The sequence below is a fragment of the Agelaius phoeniceus genome, chromosome 18 (genome assembly GCF_051311805.1).
Source record: "Agelaius phoeniceus isolate bAgePho1 chromosome 18, bAgePho1.hap1, whole genome shotgun sequence".
Lineage (NCBI taxonomy): Eukaryota > Metazoa > Chordata > Aves > Passeriformes > Icteridae > Agelaius > Agelaius phoeniceus.
The window spans coordinates 746670-763812 of NC_135282.1; the positions used below are offsets into that span (position 1 = coordinate 746670).

The following is a 17143-nucleotide window of genomic DNA, read 5'->3' on the forward strand; positions in this document are numbered from 1 at the left end:
GGAATTTCAGGAATATCGGTGCTCTAAGGTCTAGCGTGTGCGCACGAGTGGGCACCATATGTGTTATTCCTGGGGTTTTTGGGTTTCTCGTTCCTCCCAAATTCCTGGGCTGTGCTGTTTATGTGTTTCAGCCTAACCTCCAGTCAGCTGTGAACTCGTGTTCCATGGGGGCTGGGAAACTCCAGACCTTTGGATCCAGGTCACAGGAATCAGCCTGGGGCACTAAAATGCTCTCCCTGCGAGGTTTGTGCAGCACTGGGCTCCTTCTTTACAAGAGATGTTGAGCACAGAACATCAACTGGTTCTCAGAAAAAAACAATTCTAATCGCAGAAGATTGGACCTCTACTCACAATACTGTGTTACAGATTATAATTAGTGTATTTAATGACCCTTCTACTAAAACATGTCAATTGATTAGGCATAAAAGTTGCATTTTTAATCCTGTTAATAGAATTGCTGTAATTTCAGTATTTTTTCATATTGAAAATGAAGATCTAAATGATGAATTAAGGAATCTCTGTCTCGGTTTTCCAGAAAAGGAAGCTGGCAGTACATGCAGACAAGGTTTTCCTATCTCCAGAGTAATTTTAAATGGGCTTTGCCTTCCTTGATTGCATCACATCCACTTGTCTTTAGTTACATCTCAGGTCAGGCAGGGTAACATCTGTTCTGCTGTTTCACGTTATCTGCTCCTACAAACCAGCGAGTTTCAGCTGCTCCCCTGGGAACGCTATCAGATTTCCAGTTGGACACTGCCTGTGAGCATTCCAGCCACTTGGATCGCTCTGCCTGTGCTAACTTGGCAGGCATTGGTACCTGTTCATTTTCTCACAATATACAGATATTGCTTCTCATACTGACTTTTCCCTGAGGTGCACACATACTGGTTTGTTTATTTATTGAGTTTTCTCTGAGCTGGCCTCTGCATCTTGTGTGATTTGGTCCTTATAAATCATTGTGCTTTATTGTGATATGAGTGCAGTAACTTGCAGCCACAGCAGCTTTTAAAATCCTACTGTCAGATGAAGCAGGTTAATATATTAGTTCATTAATTCAAATCAAAAAGCCCTCTTAGATACACCTTTGCCTATTAGAATGCTGTTGATTTGGCTGATAAGAGCCTAGCTGTGTTGTGATAAGTCCTTTGTCACTTTTAGAATGACAAAGGAAATCATTTGGAACTGAAATATTTCTGAGTTTTCATTGGAAACAAGTGAAGGAGAGTGGAGATCCTGACATCATCTCCTTTTCCAGCGGTTGTGAACTGACAGCAAGGCCAGCACCACAGAGCAGAGCTGCAGGAACGCTGTTCCCCACCGAGGCTGGTGTTTGATCATTAAGGAGATGGCACTCAAGGGGCACTGCCACAGCCAGCAGAAATACAGGCTGTCAAACAGATCTGGCTTTCAGCCTGGCCAAGATTTTTCAGTGACTCTGCTTCTGTCATAGAACAGAAGCATTATAAGGAAATCAAGTGATTTCATTTTTTATTTACCGATGTAGTTTGAGTGAACAGATGAGAATTAGTTTTTGTCAAATTAACAAAGATTTAATGCTTCATCCTGCTGTCACTGAAACAAAAATCTAAGTGCTGGTTAATGTCAAAAAAGCGTAAGATGCAGAAATTAAGAGGCAACTGAAGCGTGTGACTCAGTGTGGTCTTTGTGGCATCTCCCATTAAGCTGTTCTGATTTTCAGAGCATTTCTGGGGGAGCATCACAGCTGTGGCTGTGGCACAGCTGGCCAAGATGTGGGGTACACAAGCACCCGAAGGAAGTCCCTTCCCCCAAAACTCTGCATTGCACAAACACAGAACAGACCACAATAGATGTGCTGAGGAAGCCAGGGACAGAAACATGAAATAGTCATGGAAGAACTTGCACTGTGCATTCTGCTGACAGTCACAGTACACCTGCTGCCTCATCGCTGCTCAGTGTTCTGGAGACAACACGTGAAATTGTACAAAATTGCTGGGAGGTCAAGCTGATCATGCTGATGCCTTTTCATCTTCTGAATCTCTGACTCTAATTGCTCCTCTCTTTGAATGTTGTGCAGTTGCAAACCCAGATAAACCATTTCAATGCCCTTTGTGCAATCCCAAGCAAAGGAGAAAAAAAAATAGGAGTAAAAATCTGTCTCTGTAAAAATCAGTGGCAAGGCATGCACTGACTTCAGCACAACCAGGATTTTTCCCTCAGAGTTTAATTGAAAGTGAAAAATATTTTTGGAGAAAAATGTCTAACAGCTCAGGTTAAAAGGCTCAATAACATGTCCAGTTCATCCAGTCCATGGGCACTGAGAGACAATTTTTAAATGCAACTGGCTTTTGGAATGAATTGTTTGCTTTCAGATCACTAGACATATTCTGTATTTCCATGTCTTTTTATCTGTCTCTATGGATTTATCTATTGAGATATCTATATCTATATCTATATCTATCTGTTTCTCTATCTAGATGTGAAATACTGGGCAGAGGAACATTTCAGCTCATGTGCCTGGCTCCAGTTTTCCCTTGTGCAGCTCTTGGCCTTATCAGTGGGGATTCCCCCAGCCTTGTGCTTTTAGCCTGTTAAAGAGGGGACATTGCTGCTTAACAAAAACCAACCTCAGACAAGAATGGGAATTGATAAACTGATCAGAACAATTAGCAATTTTAATGACATAAAGTTGATGTAACACACTGCAGATGAACCAAGGAGTCTCAGGGTGAGGATGGACCTTCTCATTACCTTGTTGGGTGTGGATTAATCAGTTTTCTACCTTTTCCATTAGGTTGTGGGTTTTCAGGTCTCCCCAGTCTCTCATGTTTTCCTAATGCCAGTTCTTCCTTCACAATTAGTTGTGTTAATCACCCAGAAGAGATGAGGCGTTCTTGCCAAAATAACATATTGCTAATGAAACAGGAAGATGTTTTCTCATGATGAGTTGTGTGAATTGCTGTGATTTCCATGAGCAGAGCACAGGAGAGGTTTTCATCCCAGAAGCGTTGGCCAGGACAGAGTTTGCACAGCTGATGTGCTGCCACCTGCACTCGTGGGCACCAACTGCAACTGGGACACCCACGCTGCAGGGGCAAATTCCAGTGGCCTGACCTTCAGCTGGCACTTCAGTAAAATGCCCACTAAACCAAAACCGAGATTATTTCTGGGCAGGGCAAGAAATGGGTGCACTTGTTCATCTCTGAAGGGACTGAAGACAACAGTTTATTCAAAACTCACTTGGCTTTGAGAGAGACTCGAGACCCAAATCTGGTTTGTGGGGACAACAGGACAGTGGAAGATGAGGAGGAGGATGGTGACGAAATATTAAGTGTCCATTACTACCTACTAGAAGTAAAAGGTCTGCGGAGTGCTCTGGAGGGGAAGAGTATTGATGCATAAAATTTAATAATTAGTTAGTGACCTTTCAGAATTACTTTCAAAAACCTTAAGGAAAAAGTAATAGCTTGGATTAATTTTTTTCCCTCTCACAAGATCAAATTAAAAAATTAGTCTGTTCAGTGAGTAGCAGCATCCCAGATGAAGGATCCTAGGTTCCACAGTTTCCATATTTGGGCTGAAAAATGAAGTAAGTGCTTCCAAGCCTATTGTTTCAACAACGATGTTGCAAAATATGAAGAGAAGGGAAATAAGCTAATTTTGCAAACATAATATGGCTGGCATTAAAACTCTCTCTCACTCTGCATTCCTGTAACAACTTTTGCCCTTCCTTCATTGAATGACTGCAAGGCCTTACAAAAGCCAATGCATAAAACATCTCCAAATGGTGCACAAAAGAACTGAATGTAAAAGCATAGGGGCAGAAACTGTAGAAGTAAAAGAAGAGAATCTTGGTTTGGTTCTCTTATTATTCCAGTATCTTTTTTTCTTAAATTACTTGGTGACTAAACTGCCCACACCTGTATCTGGAGAGAAAGCTCTTCCTTTGCACTTTTCCTACTTTGCAAAGGCTTCTTTTTGAAGCTTCTTCAGCAGAACCCAGATTAACTGGTTTGTTATCCTGGCACATTCCACTCTGAAGGAAGCTGGACACTGACTTCCTCCTGCAGAGCATGGCTGCTGTATCTGGGACAGAGTGTTGTTTAACAATAATTCTCCTATGTTGTACGACACTGCAATTTGGCCACAACATCTGTCAATAACAGTTATTTATCCTCTGTCAGGTGGGGATATTCTGAGCTGGTACATTTCAGTGCAATGCCAGTTCTAGGGATGTGCTTCATTCCTGCTCTGGGGAGCCTCTCAGGAGCTGGGAATCCTTCCAAAGCTGACATGAACCTCTAAAATGAATTCACACCACCACACAAAATGCAGCCTTTTCTCACTGCATGGCTAATCGTGTACTTCTCAGTGTTGGCAAACAGTGTGCAAAGTTTATTTTGATTAACTATTTACAGCTCCAGTGTTGTGGATGTTGATATACAGACAAATGTTTTTATTGCTCCCAAACATGTACTCCACGAAGGAAGAAAATGACTATAAATTCTTGTAGCTACTTCTTGTTTTGTTTTGTTTTGCTTTGTTTTGCTTTGGCTGTGGTAAATTGCATTTTGCTTCATTTCTATCTGCCAAGAGTAATATAGATCTTATTTTTAAGTTTGACCAAATGCTTGGGTTAGTATTGACACCCTCTGTAATGGAAAACCTGAGGTCAGTTATTTTCCCCCAGCGCTTTTGGAGACTATTTTAGACCAAATGTCGGTATTTTTGCCGATGTTTTTGCAACATCTACGAAATATTCCATTACATGCTCCTCACATTATTTCCCTATTCCGCCTGCACCGCACTTGATTTGGCTCACGACTGTTGCAGTGGCTTGGGGAGAGCTGAAAACACGGCAAAGTGGGACGAGGGAAGGAGCCGAAGCCTCGCCACGTGCAGCAGCACGCTCATGTCGCTGCTGGCAGCGCAGGGATGCCGCGGGTGTTTGGGTGCGTGTCCGTCCGGGCGGCCGCTCGGGGATGCTCGGGATGCTCTGCCTGCCCGTGCTCCGGAGCGGCCGCTGCCCGGCTCTGTGCCCGGCTCTGTGCCCGGCGCTGTGCCCGGCGCTGTGCCCGGCGCTGTGCCCGGATCTGTGCCCGGGTCTGTGCCCGGCGCTGTGCCCGGCCCTGTGCCCGGCTCTGTGCCCGGCTCTGTGCCCGGCGCTGTGCCCGGCGCTGTGCCCGGCGCTGTGCCCGGCCCTGCCCGCCGAGGATGAGGCGGGTTCCAGCCCCGGGATCGGTGCTGCTGCTATCTCCCGCCGCGCTCGGGCCGAGGGGGCAGGAACCGGGCAGGAACCGGGCAGGGGCCGGTCCGCGCATCCCCGGCCCGCCCCGCTCCGCCCCGCTCCGCGCCCCGCTGCCCGGGGATTGGGGCTGCCGGGCCGCCGGGGGTGAGGCGGGGCTTGGCTCGGCGTTATTTATTTATTTGTTTGGCCGTGCCGTGTTGTTGTTCTCGGCGGCGGCTCAGCCCGGTACCCGAGCAGCCCGCGGGATGCGGCGGGGCCGGCGCGGGCGGGCGGGCCGGGCCGCGGGGGCGGGAGGTGCGCGCCGGCCGCCGCCGCCGGCCCCGGCAGCCCCGAGCGCCGTCACCTCCTCCCCGTGATCTCCCTCCCGCGCAGAGAGTCAGACAGGTCAATGAGGAAATCGGGAACTTGAAAAAGAGCGAGAGGAAAAGAGAGCGCGCACCGCCAAGCCCTGCGAGTGTGGACGATTCCAGGGCGGATCATCATCGCCTAAAGGAAAACTTTGGTGCCGCCCGGGCGCCGCCGCGCTGCTCGCAGCGATGCGGGCGCCGGGCGTGTGAAGCGCATCCCGCGGCGGGCGCTGCCCCGAGCCCGGCCCCGCCAGCGCCCGGCACGGCCACGGGGCCGCGGGGCACCGCGCTGCTCGCCCGCCTCGGGCGGCTGCGGCTCCCGCCGGCATCTGAACCCAAACGGACTGCTTTCTATTCATTGCGGGAGAGCGGTGCTTTCTCACGGCATCATCTGTTTTGAAGAAAGGAGGGAGGAAGGGGGAGGGTTAACGCTAAAGAAGTAAGTCTTCTCTGCGAAGGAAATCCCTTTTGCGCTTTCCAGATGACCTTTTCTGAAAATGTAGCTTCTCCAGCTGAACGGTTTTGATTTTGACTACCAAGTGTGTGAAACTGATCCCTAAGTGCTCCACAAACCGTAGGATGTGTGCTTCCGGGATTAGCAATATGGGGCATCTGTTGTCGCCTCTCCTCTTGAGCCTGGCAGCAGTTTTTTCCAAAGGTAAGTCTTAATCTCTTCTGTTTCACTGCATCTTGTTTCTTATTTTGCACAGCCAGCCCTTCTCCCCTCTCTCTGTAGTGCCTTGAGTGCTGATACGATTCAAGACGGAAAGACTTGGGGGAAGCCATGTGCTAGTCAAAACCACAGAGGATGCGATGGGAAAGCCTGAGTGGAAGGATCTTTCCTTGGCTGACCATGACAAACAGTCTGGCAGTTTCCTGAGGCATCTGGTACCTCCTTACTGTACTTTAGGTGGGGTAGAAGATGCTGCTGCTGAGCTTAGCTCTGCTTTGGATTACGAAGGGTTTGTGGTATGGCAGTCTGAAATCCCCGGAGGTACAAGCTGTTGGACTTGGTTGCCCCACTGTTATCTTCTGTGCCATTTTTCAGATTAAAATTTCTGTATCTCAGACTGACTGGCAGTGTTTTACTGGACCAAAGAAACAGGTACACAGTGAAACATTTCAAAGCTTTGATGAGATGCTGTAGCAGGTGTCTGATATCCTGCATGCTGAATAGAATTGGAATGTCCTGATGGCATGACTTCACCCAACTCAGTGATTCCTTCTTGGAGCCCTCGAGCTTGTTTACAGTAGCAATCAGAAAACCAGCACACAGGCAGTGCACATATCTTTGTGTGCATTTAAAGCTTCCTCGGAACTTCAAAGTTTCCTTCAATGGCCTCAGCCAAAAGGTGAATGCACTTTTTGCAATACTTAATTTAGATGATTCTGAGCATTCCTGTGAAATATAAATTAGGAGAAGTATACATATCTACCGAGCAGATACTGTGCATCAGCAGTTATATTTTGGCAGGAAAACAAAGTTTTCATGTGGTTTAGTCTTCAGAGGGGAATCAAAGCATATGCATTAATCTGTGATTCTGCAAACATGCTGGTAAAGAGTCCTGCTTATAAATATCCCTATTAAAAAAATATATTACTTATTCTTAATGCCCTTTTACACTTCCAGAGATCAGCACTTTTCTTTTTCATTAAGTGAGTTATTTTTACTAATTAGTTTGTATCCACAACTGAATTTATGACAGAAGGCAGAATACATAGCTCTGTATTTCTGTGATGCTTCCCTGTATCAAATTCCATTCTCCTCCTTTTTTCCTTAGAACAGGTAAAGAAAGAAAGGAACAAAATTATAAGTCTTCTCAAATGTTCCTAAATGCGCTGCCTACGTAAGTCCTGTTCTAAAGTTGCAATTGGAAATGCATTAGCAGCAGGGATTAGAATTCAGAGTCTTTTCAAGAGATTGCTTCATTCACATTGCACACCAGTAGCTTGTGATTGCCCAGCTAGGCTGTAAATGATGTATTTTGTTATAAGCAATATCATCAGTACTTTGGATAGGCTCACAGTGCAGTAAGAGTATGAACTTCATTTCATTCCCTGGTTTTTGCTGTGTTTGAGTTTGCTGCCCTAACACTGTATTCACATAGTGTTGGACTGAGAATGCAGTTTATTCCAGGACTGGAATAAATGGCATTTCAGTTTTACAGCATTTCTTTATTGCCAACTCAGCAATTATAGCATTCATATGTGATTTCATTCTGAAATGTTACTTACATCTCTTTTGAAAGATGTATTAGGAAAAATTGCTTCTCCAAAGGGGTTGTCAAGCCCTGGCACAGGTGCCCAGGGAAGTGGTGGAGTCCCCATCCCTGGAGGGATTTAAGGGACTGTAGATAGGGTCAGGGGTGAACGGAGCAGTGCTAGCTTAACAGTGGCATTCAATGGTCTTGGGGTCCTTCCAGCCTAAAGAATGTGTGATTCCATGACAGCTGAGATCAGGAGATCCCAGCAGAAGCACTGCTGTTAGCTGTGCTATGGATCATGCACATTGGGTGTCCAAGACACCACTGCTGTGGGAGTGCCAGGACTCTGCTGTTCAGTGACACACATATCTGCCCTTAGTGCAATTGTTTATTTTCTCTTTGGTGACAGACTCCATCTGCACTGCTATGCCTTGACACACTGGAAAAACCAGAGTGTTCCAGAGATTTATGGTATGAACTTCACAGTGTAAAAGGTTGATTCCCACCCCCTCCACGCAGTAAGATGAGCAGACAAAAAATACATCAGGCATGATTACTACTACAGGGCATGTTTCTTTGATGCTTTTCTGTTGCTAATAGAAAAACTCTCGCATTTATACACGATGACAAAGTTTTCCTAAGGAGATACAAAAGCTTTTAACATGCAACAGCAATCAGCTGTCTATTGTGGATAGGGCTGCTGCTTATTACTCAGAACCATGGCAACACACCTTGTACTGCACCGTTTCCAAATCTTTCAGGTAATAATGTTGAAGACTTGAGAATACTATTGTGATTTTGCTGTGCTTTTATCTTGTAAAATGCAGAGCTCCGGCCTGAGAAATGAAATGTTTTCAATAATGAGCTAAAGATCCTACCAGGCCAGCTTGTCAGTGCTGACAGAATCCACGTGTGTTAATGCACTCTCGGTCTCACAGCAGATGCATGTGTCAGGGCAGGGGTGATTATGCTCTGTAACTGCACTTCACAGCTTTGTCCTCAGCACAGCTTTCCTGAGTCAGTCCTAGGAGGCCAATGCTGGCCCTCAGTCAGTTCAGTGTTTTGCTGTTTGCTATCAAAGGTGGGAAGAAGTTCTTGGGAAGTCTTCAGTCAAAAAATAACCAGGTCCAGCTGTTAATGAAAACAAACTATATGCAAGAGGCACAATAATGTGGGTGTTTTGTTCTCTTGTTTAAATGGAAATTCATCAGCTCCACTGGAGTATAATAGGAACTTCAATATTTTATTTGAGCTCCAGGTTCCATGCCTGGCTTAAGTCTAGAATAAAAACAGCATCTCCCATAAGATGCCAAACACTTTTGGGATTTATACTATGAAACTAAAGATTGAGGAGCCTTTTTCATTATGAATGTCTCCATATAAAACCGGATTTCATTGATTTCAAATTTCAAGTTTAAGTTGACAGTAAAAACCAAGTGAATATTTTAGTGACTTGTTCTGCTTGTCTTCTGCTGAGCATTTTGTGTTCTTCTGTGTCATCCTGGGCAGAAATCTTCCTGCAAGTTGCTCTCTAATGATATTTCAGGCCATAGAGCTGCTGGTTTGATTTTCTTTTTCTCTCAATTTAATTGAAATGGAGGCTTGGCAAGTGTATTAGGCAGGATTTCCTTGTATCCCCTCAGGGTGTTCCCCATAGCTAGAGATGTGCAGAGCACATGTGCAGTGATGCAAATCTCCTGTTAAGGCAAAGTGAGTGTGGGAAAACAAGGAAACCAAACCCCCAAATGTCTAGTTTTGGTTCATTCCTCTAGAAAAGTGGTAGTAAATTAGTAATGGGTTATAATTCTGTATATGGGATTAAAATCAATGATTATGCAATTTGTGAGATGTATTTTCCTTCCACTCCTTGTTGGTGGTGGCTAGACAAGAGTTCAGGGTTGAATGACAGTTCATGTTGACTGATTGTGATCGTGATGATGAGGGACACATTCTCCTCCTCACAGTAACGGTGCTGGTGTTCCTTGTGGACAGACCCATTTCTGGCATCAGCTCCAGCTGTGCAGCTGGTCTGGATGGAAAATGTGGTGCTTGCTGCTTTCACGTGAGCATAAAGTACACGTGGGGTCAGTAGGAGCTTTTCCTGTGAGCTCTGCTTCTGGCCAAAAACCCCAAAAGTTTTCCGTAAAACCCCCAAAATAAATTAAATAAATAAATTTATTAAATTAAATTACATAAATTTCCAGCTTTAAGTTCAAGAAGTTTCCTTAAACCCAGAGTTTCTGTGCTTTGTCCCAGCTGCATTGAAGTTGTTTGATACACCAAAAGGGAAGGGGTACACCACTTCCACTTTTTCACTCTTGCTGTGTTTCTTGCCAAAAAGTATTTGTGGGAAAAACCCCATTCTGATTCCTTTTCTTTCAGTAAAAATAATAAATTCAGACTGAACAAAAAATTCCACAGCTAGACCTGTGTTTTATTTGTCAGCTGCAATACTGGCTTAATGTGATTTGGTTTCTAATATTTCCCTGTAATGTTCTCATTTTTTACTTCTGTCTTTCCTTTTATTAGTTCCTTAGGACAGGCAGGCTTTGTGACACCAACCAATGTTTTAGGTATTAATAAAAGCAGCTTTATTCAATAAAGATCAGTTTTATTTAATAAAGGAGAGAATCAAAAGATAATCTGATTTTTCATGCTGCATTCACATTAAATCAAGCTCCTGAGGTGGTTGTGGATGCCAAGTCTAGTGGCAGTCTGTCACGGGTCCTGGGATACATAAACATGACTGCAGACAGATTGATTGCAGGGAAGCTGAAGAGGCAGCTGAGATTCATCACAAGTTTGGTTTATAAAGTGGTACATTAAATTACTTGGTTTTCACCAGTCTTTGTAGTATTGCCTGCTGCATTATTAATGGCAGCTCCAAATGAAGTGGATTTTAAGTAGGTCCGAGACATGTAGATAACACTAATTATCATGAGCAGTTTAAAGTGCATGTTTGAGGATCTTAGGCTACTTTGCCCTGGGGTTGAAATGTGGGCACAGTTCACTGCAGAACGAGAATTGGCCTCTTCATGTCCCTGATTTCTTCTTTTATTGAATAGACTTAATTCCGATGTAAGGTGTTGGTCAGATGGCCCCACAGAGCCAAGGGATTGAAACTGTTCATCTTGCAGGGCACAGCCTGTGTGGTACCCATGCAAACTCCCATTTCCTGCTTTGGTCCTGTGCCTTAAACGGGACCCAGGGGAGGGTGGAACTCACAGCTCTGTGGTGGAAGGAGTTGCACCCTGCTATTGAGCCCACTGCAGTCAGTCAGGGCATGTCAGTGCTTTCAGCAGGCCTCAATTCAGACTAGACAGCGTTTTCTGGAGTGGTATTTTTCAGCCTGTAGCCCACACACCGGTGGTGATTCATAGAACATCTGAGCAGTGTTGTGAAACCAGTGCCAGAAACCTTCTGCGTGCAAGGGAGAAAAAAACGAGGGGAGGAAATGGAAGTAACAAGGCTGCTTTCAGACTGCATCCCAATTTGTGCCTGCTTGTAAACAAAGACCTTTGTGACAATACCAAAACCAGGGCACTGTGTAAGATGCTCTGGATTTCTTTTGGGAGGTCAGATGGCTTTTTTCCTGAAAGAGAAAACCAGTGTAGTGGCACTAGCTGTGGTAGTTGAAGTGCTGCTGTGGGCTGTTGGGTGCTGCCCTGTGCTCCAGGCCCTGCTGGTGTGTTTGTGATCCAGGGCAGCAGAGGCTGTTGGAATCACCCTGAGCAGTGGTTCAGCAGCACAGCAGGACAACCCTGCCACTGACTTATGGATCTGCACTCTGGGGTCAATAACTGCCTCGGAGCTTCCCTCTGCACACAGAGAACGCTTGCTTGTTCTCACACCCCTACTGATGGGGGTTTTGCATCAAGAAGGAATCCTTGAGAGAGTTTTCTGTGCTGCAGACAATTGTCTCCCTGGAAGTGGCTCAGCAAAATGCACTTGGGTTTCTTGTACAAGCAGTGTATAAAAGGTTGGTAGGAGAGTCATCAATGTTGCCATATTTTCCCAGATTTATGAATCAGAAGGCTTCTTTCCTCCTCCTGTAGTCACTTCACCTTCTCTCAGGCCCATCTGGCTCTGTTTTTAAAGTTACTTTGAGTTGGTTTGGTTTGTCTAGTTATTTGGGGTTTTATTTGCAAATAAAGACTTTGCTACAAGGATGTTTTGGTAGAAGTGTCTCAGAAATTTACTGTGGTAATGGTTCATAAGCAAAACAGACCCACATCTGAAAATGACCGTGTAGATTCTAAACTGTGGGAAGGATAGTGAATAAGGTAGCTCTTACAAAAACAACAGAGGAAATCAGTTAGCTGGGTATGTATAAAAAAGCAGCAGGGGTAATAATAACAAGCGCCACAAGCAGAGGTGTGGAAAGATGTCAACACACTCTTTACCCTTGGGGGACACAGCTTTGAGATGGACTGAGGAGCAACAGGAGCTCCTCTCCAGCTGCACCAGGATGCTCCACATCGTGTCCTTTGAAGTGTTTGCTTTCAGAGAGGCAGACTGTTGAGCAGACAGTCTGCAGATCTCTTGCTGAGGAGCAAGGCAGATGTCCAGATAATCACACAGATGACTCTGCATGTCCTGCACGCTAAAAAAATCATCCAAGTCACAGAGTGCAGTCTCATCTAATGCTGAGTGGTCTCAAAACTTTGAATTTTGTGGGCCTTCAACATCACTTGCTTTTTATTTATATTTTTAACAGTGTAGTTTTATGTCTTCAGTAAACATTATGTAAATTCATTGTGCAAGAGGAGGAACCCAAAGCTGGCAGAGGTAACTAGTACTGTCTCTGAATATTGACCTAATCCACAATAGAGGGAAGAAGCAATCCCATTTAGTGTTCAAACCGCTCCTGTACTAAAGATTCTGGATTAGCACATAATTGTATCCTCCATTTTCTGCTGAGCCATGGTGACTCATTCTACTTGTCTTCATGAAAATAATGGTGATTTGCATCTGCTTACATTTGCAATATCTGTATTTATCCTTTAGTGTTGCATCTCTGTCCTAATGTAATCAGCCTTGCTTGGTTAATTCTGATTTGCTGCTACACATGGGGTAGTTATCTTTCTTGTCTGTGTGTGTCAGATTCCTACATTTAACTTCCTACTTTGCTGCCAGCAGTGGGTATATTGTCAGGTTTTCCTGCTTGATGTTGTTTCTGTAGACTGTGTTTTGAGCTACTGTTGAAAGAACCATTCAGCTCTGCAAAACTTTGCAGTGTGATAAATCTGTAAATACACCATGTACCTGCAGTCACGCTGCTGTCATCCTTACCTTGTTCTCAGAAATAAGAATAGGATCCAGTTTGCTCAGGGTCACAAGTCTGTAGCTCTGCAGATGAAGAAGGATCTCTTGATGTGCTTCTCAATACAGGACTTGGGGCAGAACCGAGCAGCTGATTGTGCCCAGCAGAGGAAAGAGTGCCCACACACTGCAAGTTCACTGCCACGTGTGGTGCAGAGTACAGGGAATCCTTTTACACTCATTTTCCCTGTGTGTGTTCTGTCTAGGATCTGTTTAACTCAGAGTTTGTTAGGTGCTGTGCTCACCTACAGAACTGGCCACTGAAAACACTGAACACACTTGTCCTTCCTTCTCTGGAAGGAGCACATGCAAAAGGGGCCAAGAAGGTTCTGCAGTTCGTGCTCCCTTGTTCCGTATCCTTTTCCACATTTCTGGGTTGTGAGCCTACCCTGCCTTTGCTGTGCTCTGCTCTCCTCTGTGGCTGCCTGTGTCCCCTGCAGCACTGTCTGATAGGAGATGATTTCTTGCATACTGAACACTTGTGCACAGTGGGATTCTGTTCTGTGCTCCTGACTCTCTGACACCATCTGCCCAGCAAAGTGGTTTTAATGGGTTTCCACTGAGCCAGGCTGTACTACAGCCCTGGCAGCACGCTCCGTGTTTTTAAAAATAAACAAAATCTCTTCAGACAAGCCACACACGAACATTGGCATCTCCAGCAAAATTGAGGATTTCATACTGTTTGATATTTTGTGGAGCAGAAATATCTCAGTTTGATAGGCTCTAAAGTGGAAAAATGACTGATAGCTTGGAGTGGCCTTCTAATAGTACTGGTTTATTACTGTCAACGACCTTATAAGGCATTATTTTCCATCCTGTTTTTTTAAGTCAGGCATTATTATCCTTTTACAAAAATGCAGTCATTTTACCTTGTTAGAGTTCTCTTTATGAGACCAGGGGAATGTAGTGGTTCATGATGGTGATTTAGGAGTGAGGGTATCCATTGGCTTTCTGTAACCTTTGAAAAACCACTCCAGTTCCCTGCTTTCCCTTTTTTTGAACTGTCTTGTCTGCTCAACATACAAGGTGTTCAGAACAGAATTTGGTTTACTTGCAGCTATACAGCATCTGCTGTACATTTTACCACATGAAAATAATTAATTTCTAGCATCTGTGTTAAAAATTGGAACGTGACATTCTGATTGCTGGACAACATGAGCTGCTCAGAGGCCTGTAAGAATAGAAAAGAAGAGTGGGGTAAGGAAAAGAATAAAGATATGATGAAAGCATGTGTGTGATTAAAATATTCCAAGGGATGGAGTAGATGCCATCCCCTGATGTTACAATGAATATGCTATCTAAGCCTTTTCAAACAGCAGCATGGTAAAGGGAGCATAAAACACTTTTTATAAGAAGATGTCATAAAGATGGTTTTGTATTTATTTCTGTTGTATTCTGTGTTAATAAACTATTAAATAAAATACTTTCAGTGTCTGTATTAACAATGCAACAAACCACTTATGAAAAAGTAGTTTTTTTGGCAGATGGTACAGATCTTAGAAATATTTCATTCCTTCTTTGCCCCTTCAAGTCTTTGGGGTTTATTTTAGGCTCCTTCAGTCTGTTAAGTTGTGAACATGGTGGGCAGTGGTGGTAATGAGATGGTGAAAAGGACTCTTGGCTGGTCCCTGTGTTATTGATGGGACATGGAAGTTGAAGGAGTCAAAAGAAATGGATTCTTCTGACTTCTGAGCTAACCTGTATGAACACACAGAGAATCAGACAAAATCCTGTTCATTAGCCTTTAGGTTCTTTCATTCCAAATTAGGTGGAGTCTGACTTGGAACCAATTTCATCTGATAAAAAAATACAAAGAAAATATCACTCTGAATTCCCCTGACAAAGAAGGTGGCATTTCCTTGTCAATGCTGTCCACCAGGCTGATGTTTTGAGTGGTATCTCAGTGCTCCTTTATTGTTCTTAATTATTCATTTGTGTAAAGCTAACTAAGGTAAATACTTAAGATCTGTGATCTTCCACAGGTGTTTGCTGCTGCTGTTACCTTTTTTCCCCATTTGTCCTGTCATAACTTTGGATATTGCTGAAGATGCTCCCTGCTGTTTCAGCTGCAGCAGTTTACAATACAAGTATCAGCATCAACTGGGGCTTTGCCTGCCTTTTTATTTAGCCTCTTTATCTGAGCAGCAGTAGATCAGAGTAATGGTACAATAATCACTGGTGAAGCATGTATTTGTTTGGTTTTGTTCTATTTCTATGCAGTCATGTGCTCCTTTCATCCTTTCATCTATTCCTGTCAGAATTATGAGTTTGGTTTGGATCACACCCTGAAGAAAGAGAAATGCTTGTAAGTGGAGAATACTAAATATAGCAGACCTCTGTTCCTGTATTTATAGTTTGGTGCTTAGAATGTCTGCGTGTGCATTATAGGTTCTCATCAAATAGTCAAATTGCATCAATAATAATAAAATGATGGTTCATGAGGAAATTCTCTTCAACTGTTCTCCTTTCAGCAGCTCCAGAAGAGAAGGATGACTTTGGCAGCAATCTGATCTGCAGTGCTGCCAGCTTTGGGCTTTGGCAGCCCAAGTGAGGAGCAGTGAATTCGGGTTTAGGTGCAGAGGGGAGCATTCCCAGAGCTTGCAGGATGCCAGCAGTTGCAGTGGGTCAGATGATCATTTCTCAGGCAGTTATCTCTCCCAGCCCTTAGGTACTTATGGCCTCCAACTTGTCTGGAAAGTTCCTGGGAGACAGTGAAGATCAAGGGATGAAGAAAAGTCCCCCCCAAATGCTGAAAGAGTCCTGCAGGATGTTACTTGGTGTCAGAGGGCTTTTCCAGTGTCTCAGTTCATGCTGTGAAGTGCCAAAGCCATCCTTTTTTCCTAACAAGTGCATTCTCGTTTGCTTTCCGCCTGAGAAGAGCAGCCCTCTAATCCTCACATCTGTGCTGACTCTGCAGCGTTCCCTTTTGGGCCTCCCTCTGACTTGTTGCAGATGTTTGCTGCCACTTTGATCAATTTGTCACAAGCACTACACATTCTCTCCCTTGTTCTATCTTCTTCCTACAAACAGGAAACGATCAAAATCTCCTCTGTGGAATTGTTGTGGCAGTCTCAGTTATCTTTTGTCCTTCTCTGACATCTGTCTTAGGAAGGGCTGATCATTATATTCCTTCAGTCTAAATCTGACTGGGCCTCAGCAAATGGCACTTCCAGTACCTCGTCATTTTCTTCTCCAATTTCTGAATCAATGTTTCTCTCAGACACTCAACAAGTGAATCCCTCCATAATTCCTGCACTTTCTCCTGCCCCCTTATTTATAGGTCAGTGCTGCTGCTGTTCTCTTTCCAATACCAAGCCTTGTTTTCAGCAATGGGATGAACAGAAGGAATCATGGAAGAAAACAGACCATATATAATCTTAGATTTAGAGATGACATTGAACTTTAGTACTGACCTATACAAGTTATCAGAAAATAATTGAAACTCTAGGCTGGGAGCCCAGAAAATTAAGATTGAGGGCAAGCCAGAAGAAATTTATGGAAGTTGGAAGACAAGAAGAAGAAATAAAGATTGAGCTCTGTGTTGTGGTGGTACTCTGCAGAGTAAGAACTGATAGTGAAGATGGGATAGAGAAAATCAGAATAGCTGTGCTCTGTGAGCTGCTCCAGGCACCCAGGGTGTGCACAGCCCCTCACCAGAGCCATCCCAGGAGGTCTGATGGGTTCAGTTAAACAAATACTTGATCTTATCCAATGAAACTTGTATTCTAATAAACTGCAGAGTTGCCCTCACATTCATTAAAGGAATTTAAATTAAGAAGACACAATCCCTTCTTTACGCTTAAGTTTCAGACTAAGACAAATATTAAACTACCATAAATTTTCATGGAATAAATAAATCTTAATTTTGCTTATGCTGACTGCAAGTTGCAGCAGCTAAGATAGCTTTGCTTTTTTTCTCAATAATCTCATGTGAAATGGTTTGTACTTTATTTCACCCCCTGGAAAGGAAAACCAGAACAGCTGATGCTCAGGTACTCCTCTGCATTCAGTCGTTGAAAATAACTCCTTTTGTCTTTGCAGTA

The 17143-nt window shown here is 44.0% G+C and overlaps 1 protein-coding gene across 2 annotated transcripts in view; it reads left to right on the forward strand.

Moving 5' to 3' along the window:
- Positions 1-5417: 5417 nt before the first annotated feature.
- Positions 5418-17143, forward strand: part of TMEM132D (transmembrane protein 132D) — a 196210-nt gene continuing 184484 nt past the window's right edge. The window contains exon 1 of one of the 2 annotated variants that reach the window (XM_077187774.1): positions 5418-6232. In XM_077187774.1, coding sequence (XP_077043889.1) covers positions 6154-6232 — 79 coding nt within the window. In that variant the 5' untranslated portion in view covers positions 5418-6153. The remainder of the gene's footprint in view (positions 6233-17143) is intronic. The other variant, XM_054645765.2, reaches the window with a different exon arrangement.